Source organism: Sinohyriopsis cumingii, chromosome 3, assembly GCF_028554795.1.
Source record: "Sinohyriopsis cumingii isolate HCF-2022 chromosome 3, ASM2855479v2, whole genome shotgun sequence".
In the NCBI taxonomy this organism is placed as follows: Eukaryota; Metazoa; Mollusca; class Bivalvia; order Unionida; family Unionidae; genus Sinohyriopsis; species Sinohyriopsis cumingii.
This window is the reverse complement of record NC_142963.1, coordinates 147150885-147174700: the sequence shown is the minus strand read 5'-3', so window position 1 is coordinate 147174700 and position 23816 is coordinate 147150885. Positions and strand designations below refer to the sequence as shown.

Sequence of the window (23816 nt, the reverse complement as noted above, 5' to 3'; positions counted from 1 at the left end):
ATGTTTCTGTGACTTTACTTATGGTTGGGGTGGGATACTCCCAATAGTTAGTTAAACTGTTGAGTCCCACCCAGGCTTTATTTTGTTGGAAGTTAAATTTAGTGAAAGATAGATGTAAAGCTTCCGGCCCCCAGTCAACAATGCCAACGGTTAGATGGCTAAATATACAAAAAAGTTTGAAATTCAATGAATAACAATTTAATAATAATTCAATAATCAAATGACTCAAATTTCCAAGTACACTCCTTCCACTCGACCCTTTTATAAGCCTATTGCATCACTTGATTAGCAGTGTGAACTTGATTTCCACCTGTCCTTGTATTTCTACTCATCAGTTGTATCCTTTCCCGCTCTTATTTCTCCCATTTTCTTCTCTTCGTCCTCCCCGACGTTTCTCCAAATTCATTCTTATCCTCCTACTCGACTTTCCCTAGACTCCTTCTCCTCCTTCTCCACTTTCTCCAGACACCATCTCTTCCTCTACTTTCTATCCGGGATATAATCTACGCTAACATAAATTTACATAAAATAACAGATGTCGTTATGGCTCATCAAATATTTTCCAGTATCAGCAACAAGCTGAAATAAACTAGTTGACACATAATGAAGTTAAAAGGTTGAATTCCTGTGGAAACAGCAATGTAAAGTTTCGCAAACATAACATTTTTCTGTTTTATTTGTTTGTTTTGTCTATGTTTTGTATTTGCTTTTTAAAAAGACTCATTAAAGAGTCGAAAGCGCTCAGGTTAGCTAGATATTAGTTTCGCACTGTTCGTTGTCAGTTTATTGCATTTTTCTTAATCAATCCCTGACACACGTGATCCCTTGCTGGATCCAGGGCACTTGAAAGAACTATTTTTCGCCATATGATCTGTATTCTTTATATATAAAATGAGGAATTGCTTGGAATGATTTGTACCATATTCTCAAATCACAACTGCACTTGGAAATAAGCCCAAATTTGTTCAAATATGAAATTAAGCATGTGTGCATTGATGGAAGTATGAGGTCATTTATTTTATTGTTGGGTTTATTAAAAAGGAAAAATGTATAGGATATATATTCACACTATAACGTAGATTGATTTCGAAGGTGTTAATGATGTAAAATGTTAAAGTAATATTTGTCCACTAATCTATGTATTTGCTTTATTAGGAGATTTGTTATAAGAAAGGTAATCATTTAAATTGATAACAAAATGCAAATATTGTCAAATGAATAAAGAAAATAGTTTTTACTGAAAAGAGAGAGAGAGAGAGAGAGAGAGAGAGAGCACGGCAATTTATTCACATGCACTGGGTCAGGGCCAACACAAGGCGATGACAATGATGATACAATAATTGCTCTATGACTAACACGTATCAGGATACATTGTCAGGATACATTGTCAGGATACAGTAGGATGTATTGTTTTCTGCAATTGAGATTTCCCGGATGTGTTTATCATGCTGTAAGGAGAAAAAGTATTGAAGAAAAAAGATTGGATTTTTGAACCCCCTTGCGGTATCTATCTGTCTACATGCCTGTGTGTGTGTGTGTGTGTGTGTGTGTGTGTGTGTGTGTCTTTATGTGTGTATGTGTGTGTGAATATGTGTGTGTGTGTATCAAAAAACGAATCTATATATCTACCTTGGATTATGCATAATTTTAACACCATATCTGTTTATACATCGTGCAACCCAATTGTAAACATTTTTATGCCTACGTACGAATCCTGATGCGTACGCATACGCATTTATATGGCAATTTCGTCACATAAGCCAAATGCCTGACATTACATAACACGCGAAAGGTCCTAGCAGTTCTTGACACGCCTTGCATGCATTGTCAGTCACAACTAATGGTATTGAAACTGAAATCAAACAAAATTATATTTTAACAATTTGTTTCTCTGTAGATACGACAGTCAGCCATCTGACCTTCACATTCCTTTGAATATGTGCCTTTTCAGCATTACGTGTAATGTCTCCATTGATGTCTGTTTTATACATAGTGAAAAACCAATTTAAACGCCTATAACGTCAATGATTTTAGTAATCGAATATTTTTTGCTAATTTCAAAATCGCAGTGATAGATAGATAGATAGGTAGGTAGGTAGGTAGATAGATAGATATATAGATAGATAGATAGACAGAAAGACAGACAGGTAGATCGATAGATCGATCGATATATAGATTGATTGATTGATTGACAGACAGATATATAGATAGATCGATTTATCTATCGATAGATAGATAGATATTGATAACAGCGATACCAAAAGACAGTTGCACAAGGCTTTGAGCTAAACGAGCTCTTCGTCACGGAAAAAGTCAACTTAATCCGCAAAACAAACATTGAACACAAAAGCCACGAGAAGCTATGGACTACTACATGTATAAATAACAGGGGATCTGCAAACTCGAGTTAAAAATGTAAGAAAGGAGAATGAGATAATTGAAAAATGATCATAAAATAGTCACACTACAAGTCTAATTTTCGCGGCCGTCAGTCCAACGCATCTGACGTGTATTTAGGAACCACTGATGATTGCATTTCTGTGTGCTCTTACACGAGTACTTGGCAATCTGGCGCCTTTGAAGAGTCAGGTCGTTGGTTGCACTGGTATCTTTAAATACACAATTGAAAGGAATAAATACTCAGCTACTGAACTTAGCCACAAAGACACATTGATCTCATTCAAGAGTGATCTTAAAACTCACATATTTCGACTGCAAGAACAAACTTAAAGACCTAATAATGTCTCCTACATTAAATATTTTCAGCATTTTTGTATGTTTTCTAATTTCATGGTGCTTGTGTTTTATAATCATATCATTATATGTTTTTTATGTTATAGGTGTTGTCTAATTTTGTAATGCGCTTAGAACTTCTAAAGATTAGGCGCTATACAAAGTCCTCATTGTTATTATTATTAGATACAATGCGTACACCAGGTGTATTTCTGTTAGAAATGAAAGGTATATTGAAATAATTATAAATAGGCTCCTCCTTTCCGAGTAGAGATGAAAGTGTGCATTCTTTTTTCCAACCTTACTTATTTGATTAGCAATTATATCAAAGAATTTTTGTTTACAAATGAGACCAATATAATCAAATATGCGAAGAGTTTTATGTACTGGTTTCAAGCAGGAGTCGAACCTAAGTCGCGAATAACCAACTCTCGTGAATGTCCAACTCTCGTGAACCAGAGTCACAATTAACATGGATATGTGCTCATCCTCGAAAGGCTGGAAAGAAGTTGAACTTAATGAAGTGAAGTTCATGGGAACGTATACTATAGTCAATTAGAATTAATATTCCGCTAAATGCACATCTGGATTTCTATTTAGATATCTGAGATATAATATTGTATAATTTTAATTTTAATTTGTTATTAATCAGTTTGTTCTTGTTTTTGAAGAAAAAAAAAAAACAGAAATTTAAAGCTGCACAAAATATACAGACCAGGTCGGTATGGTCCGATAAGTCTAGAAAGAGACAAGGGCAAACAAAGACTATGTCAGTTATAATATAAATCGATAGGCTATAAACTACCAAGTCCATATCCACGAACACTTTCTTGACAGCGACAACAATGAAGTGTGCTGAATGAATTAGTCATAAGATAAACCTCTTACGATGTCTTAAACACAAGACACGAATACAGCAGCAACAAACTATGAATGTCGACACTCTCCCATAAAACAACAACGCAATTATTGTTGCCACTAAAGCTACTACATTTACCACTAAAATAATCAATGCTGCAACTAATAGTGATGCTAATATTGATGTTACTTGCAATACCACCAACACAACCACCTTCAACATCCCTACTAATGTTACTATATACGTAAGTACAAATTAACACACACACACACACTATTTTACTAATTATTGACTAATACACGCATGTATAAACTGACGTGTTTTTTTTAAAGAAAATCAAATATACAAGAAGCTGTCATATCACATCGAATCTTACTTACACGTGCATTCAACACTCAAGGTTAAAGTGACACAAGATATAGTGTCACGAACGAGGACATGCTAGGTATACTCTTTTATTTATATCATATCCAATTATTGTAATCATAACAGGTATCACTTTCAGTGGGTAGGACTGATACGAAGAATATATCACTCTAGATTTACCGATTATATATCTACCTACCGTGAATAAGTCATGCTTCAACGGTGAATATTATAATTCAAGAATTATCCCTTCCACATTATGTAAAAAATGCAAGTCATGGTGACACTGAAGAGATTCATGTTGCAATAAATTATTCTTCCCCGTAGGCTACAAATTATTTATATAGCAATTAAAATCAAAATCAAATGAAATTATAATTTAATTGCTTAGTTTTCAAACAAATGAATTAAAAAATATTACACAAACTGTTACTGAGAAGTGCCACACGTACAAACGCATGAATAAATAATGACAAGAAAAATTTAAGCCTAATTTACTCTAGCATTCTATTTGTGGACACATACCATACCATGCAAGCTTATTGACTTTGGGACTTGTAAGCAGATAAAATAAATAAATTCTCTTGGCAGAATATAGGTATTATTGTTTTGAGTGACATAGTTTGCTTATTGGTCATTTACTCATGAAATAACATATTCTGAGCAAAATCTAACACTTGCATTCAGAAAATGTCATGAACGAATTTTCAATGTTGCACGTAATCTAAGAACAGCTAGCTGTAGACTTCGTCTATAGTTTGATGCGGTGAGGAAAGTCAATCATATTTAGTTGTGGTAAATGAAATTTTCATACAAACAAAATAACTCGTCGTTGTTTTACGTTGCCATTTCATAAAATTTAATCCTAACACAGAATAATCTTTTGTCAGAAAAATAACTGCGGTTGAAATCATGCCGAGAGTAAAAAAGGAATTGGAGACGAAAACGTTAATGATTGTGAGCGGGTTTTCTTTCAAATTAACGAATGGTATTGTATTTGCTAAATCGATCGCGAGCTAAAAACAGTATTACTGACTTTTACATACGGGCTACAACAGGCCTCACATCAAGTTCCGATAGGTGAAACATTTGGTTTTCCTCGGGTTTTATCATGCATCTTGCCTTACAAGAGTCCAATTGCATAGACATAGAATTGCTCAAAAAAGAATCCGGGAAATCCTTGAGAATACATTCAACATGTTACTGGCTTTAAACATTTAGTTTTAAAAGAAAAATAGCATGCTATAAGAATTTTCGTCGCTATGAATGACACAGGTCTAAAAGTAAAACAATCACCTAGCTGAATGAGTCAGATAGCAATGTTATATTGGTTATATATTCATTGACTGGCTCAAGTCCATTATACCTATCTGATCTCACCCATGTGTACACCCCCTCTAGAAACTTTCGCTACCCTTCAGACACTTCCCACTGTTTAAACGTTCTTTTGCGTACCTTGACCCAGGTATGTGGAATGAATTGCCCATAGATCTTAGTCACAAAGACACTATGATCTCATTCAAGAGTGCCCTTAAAGCTCACTTGTTTCGACTACAAGAGCAGAGTTAAACTCTTAATAATGTCTACTTCTTTAGTTATTGTCATACATGTTTTTGAATTTTTATTTTGTTTGTTTTTGCGATCTTGTAGTTGCATATGTTTCTATGTATTATTTAATATTGAAAATCGATTAGAACTTCTACAGATTAGGTGCTGTACTAAGTCCACATTATTATTATTATTATTATTATTATTAGATACAAATTGTAGTTATTACAGCTAGTATTATCAATATCAATGAATGTTCGTTAGGGCTAAATTGTATTATAAAACAAATGTAATAAAAATCCAAGTATGTAAATTATACCCAAATTCTAGAGTGGGTCCAGAAAACAAACGGCAATAAACAGATCCATCTGTTATCTTATCATTAAGTGTCTGTTGACTGTCCTTACGGTTACTTAACTCTTGCAAATGCATTAGTAACAACTTTATACAGTGTGGTGGCTAACAGAGACATGCAATGCATGTCAGGAAATATCAGCATGAATATAAAAACTATTAACTTTCAGCAGATCCTACCTTCACTGCATGATTACGACCAGGGCCGGCGCCAGACTATCAGACTGAATCTACCCGATTATTTGTCCCTCTATGAAATAAACCAGGATAAAAAACGACCCTCAATAAAACAAATTTAATTATTTAGTTTTCAAAACTGTTGTTAATTTGGAGAAATGAGCCCCCTGAAATCAGCGCCTTAGGCGGCTGCCTAGTTTGCCTATATCGTAGCGCCGGCCCTGATTACGACAATGGTTATATATTTGCGAATGACTAGGAACAATTTGTTTTGTCACTATATTTGCTAAAGAGGCACAATTTGTTTTGTCAATAAACTTGCTAATAGGTTAGCGGCCAACGCGAAGTGAGTTCTTAAGCTCTATATACGTTCGCAAAAAATTAAAATATCATAAAATAGGAAGCTGTAATCTGAGTCTTATAAAAATTATATTTGATTGCCAACTCCCCGACTGATGTGCTTTCTTTGTTTCCATGACAACCATTTAGAGTTTAACAACAACCACCGTTATTAACGTGACGCTAAGGATTGTTTGCTAACTTAAGCTGAATAATACTAACTGTTGTCAGAGGAAATCAAGATATAATTAAACAAGAATACATTTTGATTACCAATGCAGCAAATTATGCCCCGAGAGTCGCTGAGAGAAGTAAAATCCACCCCGGCCATGGATACTCTCAAAGATCATTGATTGGACACCCACGATGAAGTGTTTTGGTGATGTACTATTTTTCTTTACACAATTCACCACTTTGATACCCTTCTCTGGCCCATATCCTCTGGTGTTTACTGTGGACAGTACATTAAAAGAATGATATATGCAGGATGGGAGTGAGGCACTGATGATGTCGCTCCATTTTTAACTGTGTATAAAGTGACACGCAATTCGCGCTAGCATATCCAATACATTCCACTAGCCTGTTCGCTCTAGTTCACTGCCCTAGCATAACCCATACATTCCACTAGTCTGTTTACTCTATCTCACCGCCCCAGTCTTCTAATCGTGCTCTTTTTCACATTTAAAAATTCTGTCAAATAACACGATTCAAATGCTCTTCCTAAGACCAAAGAGTACAATAAGAAACATGATCAAAGTTTGTTTTTCATGAGAGAGAGAGAGAGAGAGAGAGAGAGAGCAGAAGAAGAAGATGAAGAATTTGGAGAAGGAATAGTTTTTTCCTGGTGATTAATTCATTTAGAGGCTGTCAGTTTGATGCTTTTCGAAATCCTTCAAAAGCAGCACACTTATTTCTGGAGAACGCTTCACATCTTATGGGGGAGTCAGTAATACTTAGACAATAGCTCTAATGTGGCCATATATATATATATATATATATATATATATATATATATATATATATATATATATATATATATATAACTTGCCATCTGATTTATGGGGGAGTTAGTAACACCTAGACAATAGCTCTAATGTGGCCATATATATATAACTTGCCATCTGATTTATGGGAGAGTCAGTAATACTTAGACAATAGCTCTAATGTGGCCATATATATATAACTTGCCATCTGATTTACGGGGGAGTCAGTAATACTTAGACAATAGCTCTGATGTGGCCATATATATATAACTTGCCATCTGATTTATGGGGGAGTTAGTAATACTTAGACAATAGCTCTAATGTGGCCATATATATATATATATATATATATATATATATATATATATATATATATATATATATATATATATATATAACTTGCCATCTGATTTATGGGGGAGTCAGTAATACTTAGACAATAGCTCTAATGTGGCCATATATATATAACTTGCCATCTGATTTATGCGGGAGTTAGTAATACTTAGACAATAGCTCTAATGTGGCCATATATATATATATATATATATATATATATATATATATATATATATATATATAACTTGCCATCTGATTTATGGGGAGTTAGTAATACTTAGACAATAGCTCTAATGTGGCCATACATATATAACTTGCCATCTGATTTATGGGGGAGTTAGTAATACTTAGACAATAGCTCTAATGTGACCATATATATATATATAACTTGCCATCTGATTTATGGGGGAGTCAGTAATACTCAGACAATAGCTCTAATGTGGCCATGTATATATAACTTGCCATCTGATTTACGGGGGAGTCAGTAATACTTAGACAATAGCTCTAATGTGGCCATATATATATATATATATATATATATATATATATATATATATATATATATATATATATATATATATATATATATATATAACTTGCCATCTGATTTACGGGGGCCCCGAGTGGCCGAGTTGTCTAAAGCTCTCTCCTTTACGGATCACTGCCATCTCACCTCTGTCTGCATGGGTTCGAGTCTAGGATTCGGCTAAAGTGTGTATGTGAGAAAGCTTGCCAGTAGCTTCTCGTGGGTCGGTGGTTCTTCCCGGGGTTTCCCCGGGTTTTTCCTCCACCATTAATAATGGCCGACATGCATAGCCTATCGTGTGCTGAAATATGGCGTTAAACCCCACAACAAAAACAACAACCATCTGATTTATGCTATGAATGCACCAGCGCACTGTAAAATGTTGTTGCTTGCCCCAATGCTTTTGTTTGCCAATTCTGTAATAATTCTCTGCTGCATTCATAAAGCCGTCTTTTGTATTGCAATTAACGGACGCAATTCTATAGTAAGCGATTCCATATTGTCCTGAAAAAGGAATTGTATAGTCAGATCTATTTGCTCATGACGATTTGGTTAATACCTATGTTACTACCCAGTCAGTCGTACAAGTCTCTGCACGCCCAAATGGAATGTGCATGTTATTTCATTTCATGTATTTACTGAAAGTGTAGTTGTTTCTGCCGACAGATCACACAAAGGCGAGATAGGTCCAGTGCAGTCCAGATACAGTATAAACACTTTCAAGAGTACCAGTACAATGTACATACTGTAATAGGAAGGATAGATAAAACTTCGAACAGACGACAAGATTATGAATTTGGGACGACTGTATAGTCAACTTGGTGCACGTAGTCGGACACATGAGAAGTTGTATACGATGCTATGAAGACACTCTGTTGACCTCGAAGCGTTACCACTGAATGCATTTTCCTTTTTCATAATCTTGAAGGTGACGAGCACGTTTTTTTCGTTAAGCAAGGAAGGAACAAAACATATTTTAGAGTACTTCTTGAGAGTTACTGGAACATAAATATTTGCCATATTTCACGACTATAAAGGATATTGTCTTCAGTAGAAATAGAAAAAACCAAGACCTTATGTGCATCGGTTTTAGAAAGGATGTACATATTTATAAATTATCTGGAAGGTAAGCTATAATGTACATACAGAGGCTCTGTGGACCTTGCTGACAACAATCTTCCAAGAATGGCGAGACGGTCAATCCAACTTACTCCAGACTTGATAAGGTCTCTAGAAGATATTGCGGAGTCCATGGCCATACTAGAAGATTTTGGTGTACCTGATGACGGCTTGCAGGATCTAGACGACTATAAGAATAGACTTTTGCTCCATTATCAGAAGATTAAACATGGAAATATTAGGAATAAGGCAAGTATTCTATCTATCTATATATCTATCTATCTATCTATCTAATTCAGTGTGAAATATAAACTTCTACAGGCTAAATAATGTTCGCATGCTCTAATTCATATATAGTCACCTGTGAAAAATATATCCTTTTATTTTCACATGTGAAATAAAAAAATTTCCCTTTACACCATGATACGCTTGATTGTGTGTACTGATATAAGTGTTACCTGCAGCAGCAAACACGATCATTTTAGCTAGAAAAATAAATAAGAAATGCATTTCATTGCAGGCGTTGCAATTAAATCTTGTTGACAAATTGTGATTCGACACCGTTCGCGTCTCTGCTTAGGTATTTCTCCTTACTGGCTTGACTGACAACAGTGATAAACACGTTGTGATTCATTGCTGAATCGGACTTGCAATTTTGGTCAAATATGATCATATATTTTAAAAAATGACAAAAATGAATTTTGCTGCGACAGATTTTGTCAAACTAATTATACTACTCTCAAAGGCCACTGATATGTAGACCTATATGATCAGCCTATGAAGTGAGGTGAATTTACGAAAAGGGGTGGGTGGGTATTATGCTGATGAGGTGAGTTTAAGTTTCGATTCTGGATCAAGCGTGGCATTTAATAATCACAAAATTTTATTTTCCTGCATAAAGACTGGATGTATTTTATCTTGTGGTACCAAATCATTTTAATGATACGAGTACATTTTCTTTCCAATTTTCCTTCACTGTTACTACATGCCAATGATACAAAGTTGCACAATCATGCTAAGACAAGAGGAATGTAAATTCCTTGGACAGGCGGCACATTCCTGCTGCAGTCTAATTCAATGGTTGTTCTGTTCTTGCTTTTAAACATTTAATGACCGACCATTTCATCTTCGAAGGGTGGGGTTGGTTGGAGTGTTCTTTTGTTTTTACTCAAAATATTTGTTTTTGTTCCATCTAATGTGTCATTGTCAAAATAGGACTATAATGATTTGTTTAGTCTAAAAATCAAAGCAAACATAGTTTAAGCAAATTTAAAATAATCCAAGCAATGTATTGGTCAATCTTTAGATGATCGAAGGCTTGCCTCTCCTCTCCTCTCCTCTCCCTCTCTCTCTCTCTCTCTCTCTCTCGTAAAAAGGAGTCAAACAGACCATAGAGAGAGAGAGAGAGAGAGAGAGAGAGAGAGAGAGAGAGATGAAAAGGATTTGTATGGTCAATAAGTAATTAAGGATACCATTGTGGAAATCACAAGCGATAAAACGCTTCGCTCATCATCCCAGACCACCGCTACCTGTATCTCATGACTATATGTAAAGATCATTGCAAAAGCGAGTCATTTTTTCTTGCCATTGTGACTCACCGTGACCTTGCTGCCTGATTGAACCAATCAAAGTCTCTCTTCCAGGAAGTCATTAATCGACCAGTCTAACGGGCACATTCAATGATATTGAAATGGCTACACTATTTTGCTGGTGAATCATTTTTGTATGCGTCCTCGTGCAAATTGATCCCCAGCCTAGGCACCCACCTTTTGTGATAAAGGAGAGTATCATTTTACTGCGTACACCTCTTTTGTCCTGATATTTCACTCTTCATAGCCCTACTAGTTTTAGTCACGGCTGATCGAATGGCCGACCTTTCAAAGTTCGTGAAGCCAAGAATGCACTGTTTGTAGAGCTATTCCTTTCTTTATTTAAATCAACTTCAAACTTAAAGCATGAGCGTCTTTTCAATATAAGTGAAAATAGCTAGAAAAAGCAACATGGCCATTTTTAATAAGAACTGTACTGCAACAGCTGCAGAACTAGTTTTGTAGAAGACATACTCGGCAGGGGACTCAATATCTCCATAGCGTCTTATTCTTATCTACACAGCTGAATATGTATGTGTTTGCATATAGTATATATACACAACATATCCATAGTATGTATGTGTTTGCATATAGTATATATACAACATATCCATAGTATGTATGTGTTTGCATATAGTATATATACAACATATCCATAGTTTGTATGTGTTTGCATATAGTATATATACAACATATCCATAGCATGTATGTGTTTGCATATAGTATATATACAACATATCCATAGTATGTACACCATATCTTTGTTGCACCATTGTTGGATACATTTATTGTTGTCGTGGCATACTAAAGATACAGCGTACATTATATATATATATATACACACACATTATCATAAAGGTTAGAGAATTTTAATTCGTATCCTACAGAGATTTGAACCAAGATCCACAGATAAATGGCACCCATCGCCTTGCCTGCAAACGCCAACCTATATTCCATAACGATAGAGAACTTTCCGTTCTGTCTGGTGTATATTTATAATTCTCTCTCTCTTTATATATATATATATATATATATATATATATATATATATATATAGAGAGAGAGAGAGAGAGAGAGAGAGAGAGAGAGAGAGAGAGAGAGAATATATGTATATAACGTAGGCGGTACAAATGATATATCAAGAGATGTATAAATGTTTCATTACAAGGAAACGAGGCTTTCTGAGTTTCCTTTTAATGAACCATTTATACAACGAGTGGTATATCATTGATACAGCGTACATACTATACATATATTTTACTTATATCACATACAAGTATATATATTTGCCCTTTGAACGGAGTTAAGATTTACTACTGGCAGCTGTGTATTGACCGAATGAATGAACTCCTCACATCCCCGAATGTGTCCGCTACAAAATGTAGTTCTATGCCTTTTGTAGCTATTCACAATCACATATGCATATTGATAAGTTGGTTGTTTTCTTTTTTAGTTCCTATTTTTATTCACAATGATTAAATCAATATAAGACACACTTATGATTTAAACATGAAAGATGGTATTAATGATGAAAGTAAAGCACTACAAAAACTTGGTTAGCTACGCCATTCACATGAACGCTTAGCCATTCACGTACAGGCGCATGGAAATTAATGTGGAATAGAGGAATATAAACTAAGCGCAATGACGAACAGGGAAGAGGTAAATAAAATCTTTTAATATATTTACATTATTCTGCTTCAGCAACAGTACAGTAACTCTCTCTCTCTCTCTCTCTCTCTCTCTCTCTCTCTCTCTCTCTCGTCCTTTGGTCGGTTTGACAACTTTTACCATCATTCATAAGACCAGACACATCGTGGGATGACACAAACGAAAATCTTCTACGCTCGTCATTTCATATATTTTAACCCGTATCTTGCTACGATGGTCCAGAGAGAGAGAGAGAGAGAGATGGTCCACAGAGAGAGAGAGAGAGAAACCTTAGGACATTTTCATATTTAATTAATAATAATTGATTTTTAGAACATATTATTATGTTTAAGAAACAACAAGAAGAGCAAAACATTAAATACATCACAGTATGTGTACCACGTAACCGAGAAATTTACCGTATAATGTAGACATGGCTTGCTACTTTGTATCATTGATGAACATTGTAGGTAAATCCAAGGAAAGTGCACACATATCGTTACGACGAACCATATTCTTGTAGGTTACTTGGTGTAGTTTCTATTTTAAGGTTTTAATCAAACCCAAATTTCTTCTCTCTCTCTCTCTCTCTCTCTCTCTCTCTCTCTCTCTCTCTCTCTCATTTCTTTGTAGTTTGTCCGTTATGCATGGGGGGGGGGGGGGACAGAAAGCAGAAAGGATTGAGATGAAATTGTTTGCCATATTAAATTCATTTAGAAAACGGGGATTATGAATACATTTTATCATTATTTTCATACGTCACAAATGATTAATGTGTGGAAATTCATCATTGATCTAGAATCAGTTGCACACGGTCGCGAGAATGTTTATAGATGTGTATTATTGCGCCATGGGTGGATCACAATTTGATATACCAATAGTATTGGTATAACAAATTGCTTTATACCAACACTTTAAAAGCCATGTTATTTTTAATGTATGTGATTCCTTTTAATGAAAAATGTATACAACGATTGGTGTATCACTGATGCAGCGTACATACTATACATATATTTTATTTATATCACATACAAATACACATACTTGCACTCTGAATGGAGTTACGATATACTCCTGGCAACTGTGTATTGACCGAGTGAATGAACTCCTCATATCCCTGCGAGTGTGTCCGCTACGAAGTGTAGTTCCACGATTTTTCTTCTTGTTCACAATCACATATGGAAATTGATAAGTTGATTGTTTTCTTTTTCAGTTTCTATTTTTACGCAATATAAGACACACTTATGATTTAAACATGAAATATGGTTTTTATGAAGAAAGTAGTGCACTGCAAACACGGTTACCTCTTGTACACTGAACGTGTACTGTCAGACATTCACGTACTGGCGTATCGAAATTAGCCTGGAATAAAAACTAAGTGAAATGACGAATCAGCAATAGGTAATTAAAATATTTTAATATATTGACAGTTCATCTAAGTCGTTATTCTGCATTAATTAACATTTCTAAAGAGCATAAAATTCTCTCTCTCTCTCTCTCTCTCTCTCTCTCTCTCTCTCTCTCTCTCTCCTTTTGAAGGATTGACTAACATTACTATCATTCATAGATTCAGAGACATCGTCGTATGTCACAAGTGAAAATCCTCAACTCTAGTATTTTCATGGATTTTCGCCCGTATCGCGCAACGATAATGGGGGGGGGGGGGAGGCGACCATTTGTACATTTTTATATTTAATAATTAATAATCGAGTTTTAGAAAATTGTAATAGGTTTAAGAAACAACAACAAAAGATTAAAACACAGTACAGTATGTGTGCCTCGTAACCGACAAATTTAACATATAGGCCCAGTGTGACTGGCTATTGAAACTATGTATCATTGATATCTTGAACACTGCTGATAGATCCCAAAGAAAGCGTAAACAAACCGTTACGACGAACCAGTTTACTGTAGGTTACTTGGTACAAGTTCAGTTTTAATGTTTTCGTCCAGCGCAATATGTTTTTCTCTCTCACTCCATATTTGTGCTTATTTTGTCATTTACGCACGAGATGGGAATAGAAAAAAGAAAGGATTCCGATGAAATTGTGTACCATTTTAATACAATTTAGAAAACAGGGACTATTAATACTCTTTTATCGTTATTTTCATATGTCATTTATGATTAATGAATGAGTAGAAATTCATCATTAATCTATCGGCCAGCAGTTGAAAGAATGCTTATATATTCGTATTATTGCGCCATGGGCGGATCACAATTTAATATACCAATATTATTGGTATATCAATTTGCTTTATACCAACACTTTAAATGCCATGTTATTTTTAATCTTTCTGAAATGTCACCATCTTCGGAATAAATATTACTATCGCTCTCTTTTAGTATACGTTTTCATTGTCGTCTAAATAGCTGAACGATCTCTGCAACTTTGTTAATTACATGCACATGTTTTAAGGTAAACGTCCTATATTAATCTTGTTCTGAGCCTAATTAATGCCTTTTGTCATTCGAGAGAATGTTTTATTGACTCATTTATAGTTCTAGGAGATAATTAATTAACACGATCATTTCATTAGTTCGTTGATAACTTGGATTACAATGAAAACGATAACACAAATATTTCTAAAAATCGAATAGCCCTCAAGATAAATGCGTTATGACAGAGTAGTTGAGGTGAATATTGCTGTATTATGACATATATGTTATTACTTGAAAGAATACACAAGCGCACGATTTCATAAAGATATATACACAGTCAGTGACCTCTTTAAAACTATGAAAGAAAGAACTTATTTTGTCTTCCTGGCATTTTTCAATCGCCATACCATTCTTTAAACTAATAACTAGTCCAGAAAAATAATTAAGGATCACGTCAGTTTTTGTGCTGACCTAAACCTGAACGTCAAGTTTATAGGAGCTTAGGTAGACAAGAACATTTATTCTGTCTAGATATTTATTTAAAATACAGGTGAAATAGCTATATCTGCATTATTGTTAACAAAAACCTCTATCCATTCATTACCTTCCATCTGCTATAGCATAGCACTAAAATTTTGATTAATCAGCTTGGATGTTGTGGAGACTTTAAAATTTTGGCTGTAAATTCATCAGCTAATGAACAGAGATGATTTTCAATTTTGAATTCTTCAATGCAGATAGCATTTTTTTTAATTAACTATCGGAGTCTACGACATCAATGATTAATTATCTGGCAATTCATCCAGAATAAGTAATTTTACCCTTTTGTCTCCCTACCATAAGCCCCTTCCCATGTCAAGCTTTCCAACAAATATGCTGATTAATGTAAACGATTTTTTCCGCATTCTGATGTTTTAAGACGTTGAACACATTTCCCATACATAACTTCAGATCGTCGAGACAATGCGGAAAGCAGCAAGAGAGGACAAAGCCAAAAGGAAACAGCTAACGTGTCTAATCAACCAGATGTATGACTTGCTAAACGGGGCTGGTTTGTTTGAAAGTGATGTCCCGGAGGATAAACCCATCAAGAATCTGGCAAGGCTCCTAAAGGAAGAAGGAACATCAGAAGATCTGGCGGCAGACATTGAAAAGAGGAAAGAAAACTTGAAAGAAAAGAATGGAAACTGCAAGATATTAGTAGCAGGTGATACTTACTGGAATTGCAATGTCATATTTGGAATAGAATTTTAATGCCGGTTTCATGGTTGTTTTTTTAATCATCATTATAATAGCTCAGCTATTTGATCATCTGGACCTTTGCATTTCAGCCGATGTGCAAACATGTATGCACCTGCGCAGTGGATGGTTTTCTTTTAAAAGAAATATAAGTTCCGGTACTGTGAATTCAGTTTTATTTCTAGGGTACATATTATTATAGATTTCGACTTCGCTTCAGAACACAGATTCTGCGTTCCTAGAGCTGATTTATATTTCCAACTGATGGAATCGTCTTGCCCATCAGAAGTCTCTTCACAGTTTAAAACACCGAATTACCTCAAATAAAACCAACGAAAATAAATGAATTTACTTTATTTATTAAAGAATTAATTCAAGTTATGTCGGCAAGGTTAGTTATATCGTTGTTTTTTTTTTTTTGTTTTTTTTTGCAGTACTATATAAAGATTAAATTTTGCAACACAAATTTCATGAATTTTATATTCCCCAGTCTAAGGTGGACTCAGCTTTGGCAGTTTGCATGAGGATTAGAATGAATACTATCAATTAAATTAAATCAAATTTGTTACAGATTCAGTACCCAAAAAAATAATCGTACTATAGTCACGTGCTCGTGTTACTTAGCGTGTATTTCTCCATGTAGTATTTGATATATGTTACAAAACTAAGGTACTTGACTCCGAGAGGCCGCCGTCGGCCAGCATACAGGTATTTGTCTCAGACTGACTGGTTGGCCTATGTGTTAAAGAAATACTAGTATATTTTAAATTCACCCGACTCGTTATGTGATGTGCTAGAGAAATTATAGCATGCCATAGATTTTGCAGACAAACACACGTCATGAAAAATGGTTGACAATCATGTTGTACTTGATTCCTTCCCATTCCTATCTTATCTTTTCAATGTGATTTACAGGTGAAACAAAAGCAGGCAAATCGTCGTGTTTGAATCTCCTCCTTCAAGATCCCATTCTGTCTGTGGCGAGTATTAGCTGTACTTCAGTTATCACCACAGTTCAAAACAAAGGAAGGCGATTTGCAACGGTAATTCGCAACAACGGCGAAAAGAAAGATATAGATCCGCTTGATCCAGACAGTTTAGACCAAGAGCTCTTTCACAAGGACGAGCGTGAATGTCATGACATTCATGAAGTTCAAATTAGCATCAACTCGGATTTACTCAATGTAAGCACCCTTTTTGTCATCCACAGCCTTTCCATTCCCCCTATAAACGACGACCGTCTAGATGTCTGTGGTATTTTAAAACTTGTTGCTACAGCTGCATGTTCTACTCTACTCCTTTCCAATGTCACCCTATTCCTCCCAACATGAATCAAAGTAACGATGCAGGCTATTACGAAAGCATGATTAATTTTCTCGGCTATTCTTGAAAATAGTAACCAGTCAAAACATCTATAGTACAGCTGCCACACATGGTTGCTACTACTACTACTGCTGTTATAATAATTAATAATATACCAAAATATTTTTTGTGCTAATGTTTGTGCTGGTGGATAAGGAACTAAATTCAATAGGATAGTAATAAACAGTGACAGCGGAAGATTTCAACAAACAATTTTGTCTTGCAAAACACTTTACATTACATCATTAACAGATTACCAACTATAAAGTATGAAAAGCAATGGTATAATGATTGTTTAGTGATAGCAGTAATTTTAAATAGGATCGTGTATATCAGAGGAACTGACTTCCGGTCATTAATATACGATAATACTTACGACAAATCCCTGGCGAACTTTTTACTGTTTCAGAACACGCTGATTCTCGTTGACACACCTGGTATAGGTGAGAATGCATTCCTGGAGGATTATTTGATAAACTACATCAAGAACAACGAGATTTATGGTTTTATCTACATAATAAAGACAGACAATGCTGGAGGGGTTCATGAAGACCGAGTATGTAATATATATATATATATATATATATATATATATATATATATATATATATATATATATATATATATATATATATATATATATATATATATCGGTGTGTGTGTTATGAGTGTTACCTTCCTATTAACCGCAACAGAGATAATCTGCGACTGTTTGCTCACCGCAATAATGTATTTGTTTCATTGACGCATTTGGCGGATCCCTTTGAGAGAAAAAACATGTCTACGACGTTACCTCTAATAAATGATAGTCTTTTGACGTCAGCAAAACCATGGCTTTGTTGTAATGTTCAAAATCTGCATTAATTTAATATCACATGCTGACATTGGATATCGTATCAACTCTTTTTATTTGTCTCAAACTGTAAAAGCTAACATTGTTTGTGAAAGGAATTATTTAACGCTGAAAAAGTCCCCAATAATTAGATAAAGCCCGTGCAATTGTATGTTCTGTCAATGTTCACTTCTTTACAACTGTATCTGTATCGTTTCTTTCAATCAGCTCTTAGACCTTCTGTCGATTATCCTGAAACACAATGAACAAGGAAAGGAGAAGGAGAAATTTGATCCGAGGTCAGCATTGTTTGTGTGCAACAGGTTTGACGCCATCCATCCTTCAGAGAGAGAAAAGGTCAAAGATCATATCATGAAGCAGTTGGGCACAATTTGGCCTGATCTTTCGGAATCGCAGGTGATTTTCTTCTCCAAAAATACAGCAAAGAGAGATCTTGATGCTGACCCAGACTACATCAACAGTGACCTGCAGGCTTTCCTTGAAGGATTGAGAGACCTGTATATTACAGCCCTTGAAAAAAGAATAAAAGCAAATTATAAGTAAGAACTAAATGTTGATGCCATGAAATAGAGTGAAAAACATTCAATAGCCAGGAACATCTGTTGTTTTTAAAAAATTAAATTACAAAATTAAGGCTTTAATTGCAAACATACTGAAATAGTAAATTTTCAAAATTAAGATTTGCTTGTATATTCGCTGACTTTATTGATTTTTATATGAAAGGGTTTTCTAGTAAATGTCATGCGTAAAACCATTCAGAGCATTACCATTGACTAAACATAGCACTAGAAGCCTTTCGCACAAATATCATACGCGAACCATTTCACATACACGTTTCTTCTTTGATTTGGAATAATTGTTCCAAGGAAAATTTTCTTAAAAGTCCAACTTGTGAATAATATCATACATGGTGTAGTCATTACAAGCTAACGATATATATATATATATATATATATATATATATATATATATATATATATATATATATATATATATATATATATATATATATATTCTCAGATGGATTGACAACCTTCTGCGGAGAAGTTTCCATCACGTACGAACAGTCGTCCGAATGCTCGATCTTTCCGAACACAATCTTCAACTTAAAATTAAGTCCATCTTTGAAAGACTTACCATCTTTCATCAGAAATCAGAAGATATCATCCGAAATCTTGAAATCGATGTTGAAGAATTATCCGCGACCATCTGTGACGAGTTGGAACCGTATTTGAGAAAGCCAGAAATAAAAGCTCGTTTAGTATCGACGTGGACTGAAGACGAGATTCCTAAAGGGGACGAGAAGGACGCCAGTTGGGGAGTTGTGAAGGCAAGAGTTGAAAGGGCTTTTTACAACAAGTTAGCCAGGATTCTCATGGAATGGGACGAAGAATATAAACTGATCAAAAGCCACAAAATTGAAATGACTCAAAAGGTCAGAGAAGGTTTGAATTTGCTTGAAAACGAAATTGATTTGCTTGAAGATGAGATTCGTGGCGGCTCAAGTCTGGGCAATACTCTTTTGGATGGGACGATTTCGGCAGTGGGTGATCTCGGTGTGGATTTTAAATCATATGGTCTGAGGTTAGACATCCTTACTAATAGGTCTATGAGACTACCGTTTGCAAAGAGTCACTTGGAAAGATACAAGAAAAACCCGGTGAAGTATGTGCAACACAGATCAAAGAAGCTTCTCCATCGATTGCTTGAAGCAAATGTTGACAAGCAGAGCGGTCTTCTTCCTTTTGTTAGGTGGTTACTAGATCAGCCTTACAAATTCTTGGCCCATTTGAAAAATACCATCCCCCGAATCATTAGCGCCAACCAGACACAGTGTGACGGCTACCAAAAACATCAAATAAAAGACCGACAATATCAACAGGAATATGAACAGTTGGTCACTAGGTTTGAGCAGATACGACATTCCTTGCAAATGTATGGCAGAGGGCACATCTTTGTCGATGACTTTAAACATGACGAGGTGCGGATACTGCATGGTACAGAGAGCAATAAAAGCATATCATCAACATTCAGGGTGTCCGACATGTTTTCAGGAACTACAACTGAACGGGAGAAACAAAAGAACCAGTGTCCACAAGGTTTGTGGACAGTTGTTAAAACCGGTGTCCTTTCACGAGGCGATTCTGACAAAGACATCACCATTCGGGTGTATCTTCCATCCTCAGGTGTAGACAACACATACCACGAGGTGGCCAAACTTAGGTGGGTTTGACTCTTCTACACACTCAATGCCTTTGTCAAACTTTTCTCCCGGAAGTACATTAAAGTACATATTCATATTGTTCTCACCTTATGAAAGGGATGACAAATATGTTCAAACATGTTCCAACAAATATCTTACAGTAACTATTAAAAGAATTATAATCATGTTAGTTTATAGTGCATGCCTGATGCAGTCATTATATACATCGAAATAAATTTTACTCCATATGATGTTTCTACAACAACCAGTATACGATTTGAATCAGAGTCAAATATGGGTACTGCAAACGTTAGTTGATGTATGAATCTCAAATTGCAAGTTGCTACAATTGCAAGAACGTTTTCTTGTAAAATCTTTGCCTTTTGTCGTACCCGAGACAAATTCAGACATAGTTGACATTGTTTCCGGTCGATCATTATTTATACCTTTTCCTAGCAACTTTAGCCAGTTCACTTACCCATCATTTTCATCAATAGCAATGTTCAGTGTCTGAAGTGTGTCTCCACTCTATATTTTGCCTTTATTGGGACTTCTATAAATTAAGTTATAATAAGCATTTCGTCTTTCTTTTGTTTCATAGGATAATGTCAAACCCTAGTTTGGCGGAGTTTCTTGGAATTCACCATACTGATGCTCCCACTCCTGCATTCGTCTACGATGGTAGTTACTGGTCACTGAGACGCTATGTTACAGAGTCCTTGAGTGATGAAGAAAGGATCAAGAGTTCCCTTCTAATTCTCGACAAGATCGCATCAGGGCTTGATTATCTACATAATAAAAAGATGGTTCACATGGAACTCACTCAAGATACAATCACGGTAAAATTATTGTCCACCTATATTTTCATCCTGGAAGAAATAAATCCGTCATTAATTTGTCTTTGTGCATTTATACTTAAATGTGATCTTTCCCTTCCAATTAACTGAAACCGCTATTTCCTTATCTATTTCTTCTGTCCTCGTAGTCGCTATTATCTTGATCAGAGCTTTTTTATTTGTTTTACCTGTTATTCCTACTCTTCATCTTATGGGCATTTAACTTTTATCTTTCAGTTGACACCATTAGGACAAGTAAAACTGACAGGTGCGTGTTTGCCGAGAGTTGCAACTCTTCCCCTCGACAAAGTTCATTTCAGGACTGGGGATTTCGTCTATTTGGCACCAGAGGTCCTCCGTCTAGACAAATACACATTTCCTGCCGACGTCTATTCCTTTGGAATACTTAGTGCTGAGATTCTGACGCCAAATTTCATAGGATTCAGAAAGCAAAAAAAATTCTCTTTGTCTGACTTTATTTCGTGCGACGATCCCTCCGAGGAGTTTGACTGGGCATCCTTATCTCACCTTCCGAAGAATCTGACAGATTTCATACGAAGATGTATGAACTTAAGAAGTGTTCTTCGTCCGTCCGCACAAGATCTATCATCATTCTTCAAGCAAGGAAAGAAAGAATTTTCAAAGAGCACATCTTTGGACTCCGCCTTCCCAAATGATTTGAGCAGCAGTGGTACGTATGGAGTCCCGTCTTACCCAGCACGAACTAATCCGTCACGTCAATTTTCACTGGATTTCAGAAGATGAACCTAAAAATGTGTCTTCAGTTTGCTAAAGGTGACTCAGTTTGTGTATGAGACATATGTACAAGAAAAATTCTGTTTATCATGTCTACTAGAGAGAAAGCAAAACTATGGTTGATACAAATAAACTATATGTGTAACAATTGTTGTATTATAAACCGAATGTGCAATGGTCATTGCATGCGATTTGTTTTTGTCTCCATTTCTTTTCAGTTTAAAAACTTTTTTGTGTGTCTTTTTATAGTGTAATCATGCATTTGAACTTTTTTTACAACAATATATTATGTCTTCTATTCAGCAATTTCTTGAATGTCACTTTCTGAGAGTAATATTTAAAAAATCAAACTTAAAAGAACTAGACCTCAGTTAAACGTGCAGCTACTGGACTGATGAAGTATGTTTGGTTTAAAACGGCGTCCCAAATTTGAAACTGGACAATTCGAAGTTTTACAGACATAACATTACGAGTAGACACCGTGTTTTAGAGGAATGAACGCCACTTGTAAAGTTTAATATTTAAAATTAACCCCTAAGTAAGTTTCGTCGTGTCATTTTATAAAATATCAAAACAAACTCAAGTCAAGTGTGCATCCAGATATGCAATCAAATATATGCAAATAGAGTAGACGATGTTCAAGAATTATTTGCTTCCAACGATTATTGTTACCCAGAACACATCTTTGAGGATTAATAATCTGATGTCCATACTCTGATTTACATAGCTTGAATAAGAAATATTCCCAGGACGAATATATGCTTTAATAAATTTATTCATATTTGTTGTTTTAGAACTTGAAATACAAAGAAATGATTGATTTGCACTTTAATTCTGCAGTTATTTAAAACAATTGCATTTTGATACTGAGGAAAGAGAGATATGAATTAAAAAGGATTCTCCATAAAGACCTCATCTGATAATGTGTTATTCCTGAACATTTTAAGGGGAAATGTTTTTATGTATCTCTTTGTACACTCCTCTAACGTTTTCTATACATACTCAACAGGTCCTGAAGTAATCAAAACCTGTTTATATACTTATATTCATTCCGTGTTCTTTTTTCAAAGGAGAATTTAAAACTGCACTTCTACGTATATTAACATTGCATTGGTATTAAGTATTTTAAAATATATAATCTGATTAATGTAGATTTACATATTTGTCTCATGCAAATAAATTGTATTGAATACTTTTATGTGGAAAATATTTACATCATCTGTTAGCTGATGCATTCACGTAAATATAGAGCAAAGGTTGAGTTTTTCTTTGATTATTGTGATTTTTGTAAATAAACAAAGATCTTATTTTCTACTCATGCAAGACTATATAGTTTAAACTTTTCGTGTACATCGGGGTCGGTTTCATTAGGATTTGATACCATACGTACCAGCTGCAATTGATGTCTGACTTCTGGGTGAATTTCATTTAAATCTGATAATACTCACAAAACGTCGAGTTGAGGTCTCATACGATTGTTGGGTTCCTGTTGCGTCTGGATTTCATAATGTTCGTGCAAGCTATGGCTCACGACATTATGGGTATGGATTTCAGTCTAATCTGACAACACCTGTATGAGCTAATCCTGATGATATGTGATTTTAACCG

At 35.0% G+C, this 23816-nt stretch overlaps 1 protein-coding gene and 1 long non-coding RNA gene across 3 annotated transcripts; one reads left to right on the top strand and one right to left on the bottom strand.

Annotated features, from left to right (window-relative positions):
- Positions 1–231: 231 nt before the first annotated feature.
- On the bottom strand, positions 232–10954 carry LOC149804095 (uncharacterized). 2 transcript variants are annotated; one of them, XR_016420301.1, is made up of 3 exons: positions 10813–10954; positions 9368–9528; positions 232–508 (listed from the first exon to the last, which is right to left on the bottom strand). It is a non-coding gene; the product is annotated as an uncharacterized LOC149804095 (long non-coding RNA). The 2 variants fall into 2 exon arrangements; XR_016420300.1 differs by having other exon boundaries at positions 232–503; positions 10813–10952.
- On the top strand, positions 8704–23469 carry LOC149804094 (uncharacterized). Its single transcript, XM_089954051.1, has 8 exons — positions 8704–9589; positions 15911–16166; positions 17114–17382; positions 17970–18116; positions 18621–18952; positions 19434–20636; positions 21218–21455; positions 21690–23469. The coding sequence occupies exons 1-8, from the start codon at positions 9407–9409 to the stop codon at positions 22215–22217; spliced, it is 3156 nt and encodes a 1051-aa protein (XP_089810177.1). The 5' UTR covers positions 8704–9406; the 3' UTR covers positions 22218–23469.
- The last annotated feature ends 347 nt before the right edge of the window (positions 23470–23816 follow it).

Excerpts from the sequence above, each read along its gene's own strand:
- LOC149804094 (XM_089954051.1), top strand. The coding sequence starts at position 9,407 with ATGGCGAGACGGTCAATCCAACTTACTCCAGACTTGATAAGGTCTCTA. Across the intron at positions 9,590-15,910 it reads ATGGAAATATTAGGAATAAG|ATCGTCGAGACAATGCGGAA; the intron begins GCAAGTATTCTA and ends ACATAACTTCAG. Across the intron at positions 18,117-18,620 it reads GAGGGGTTCATGAAGACCGA|CTCTTAGACCTTCTGTCGAT; the intron begins GTATGTAATATA and ends TCTTTCAATCAG.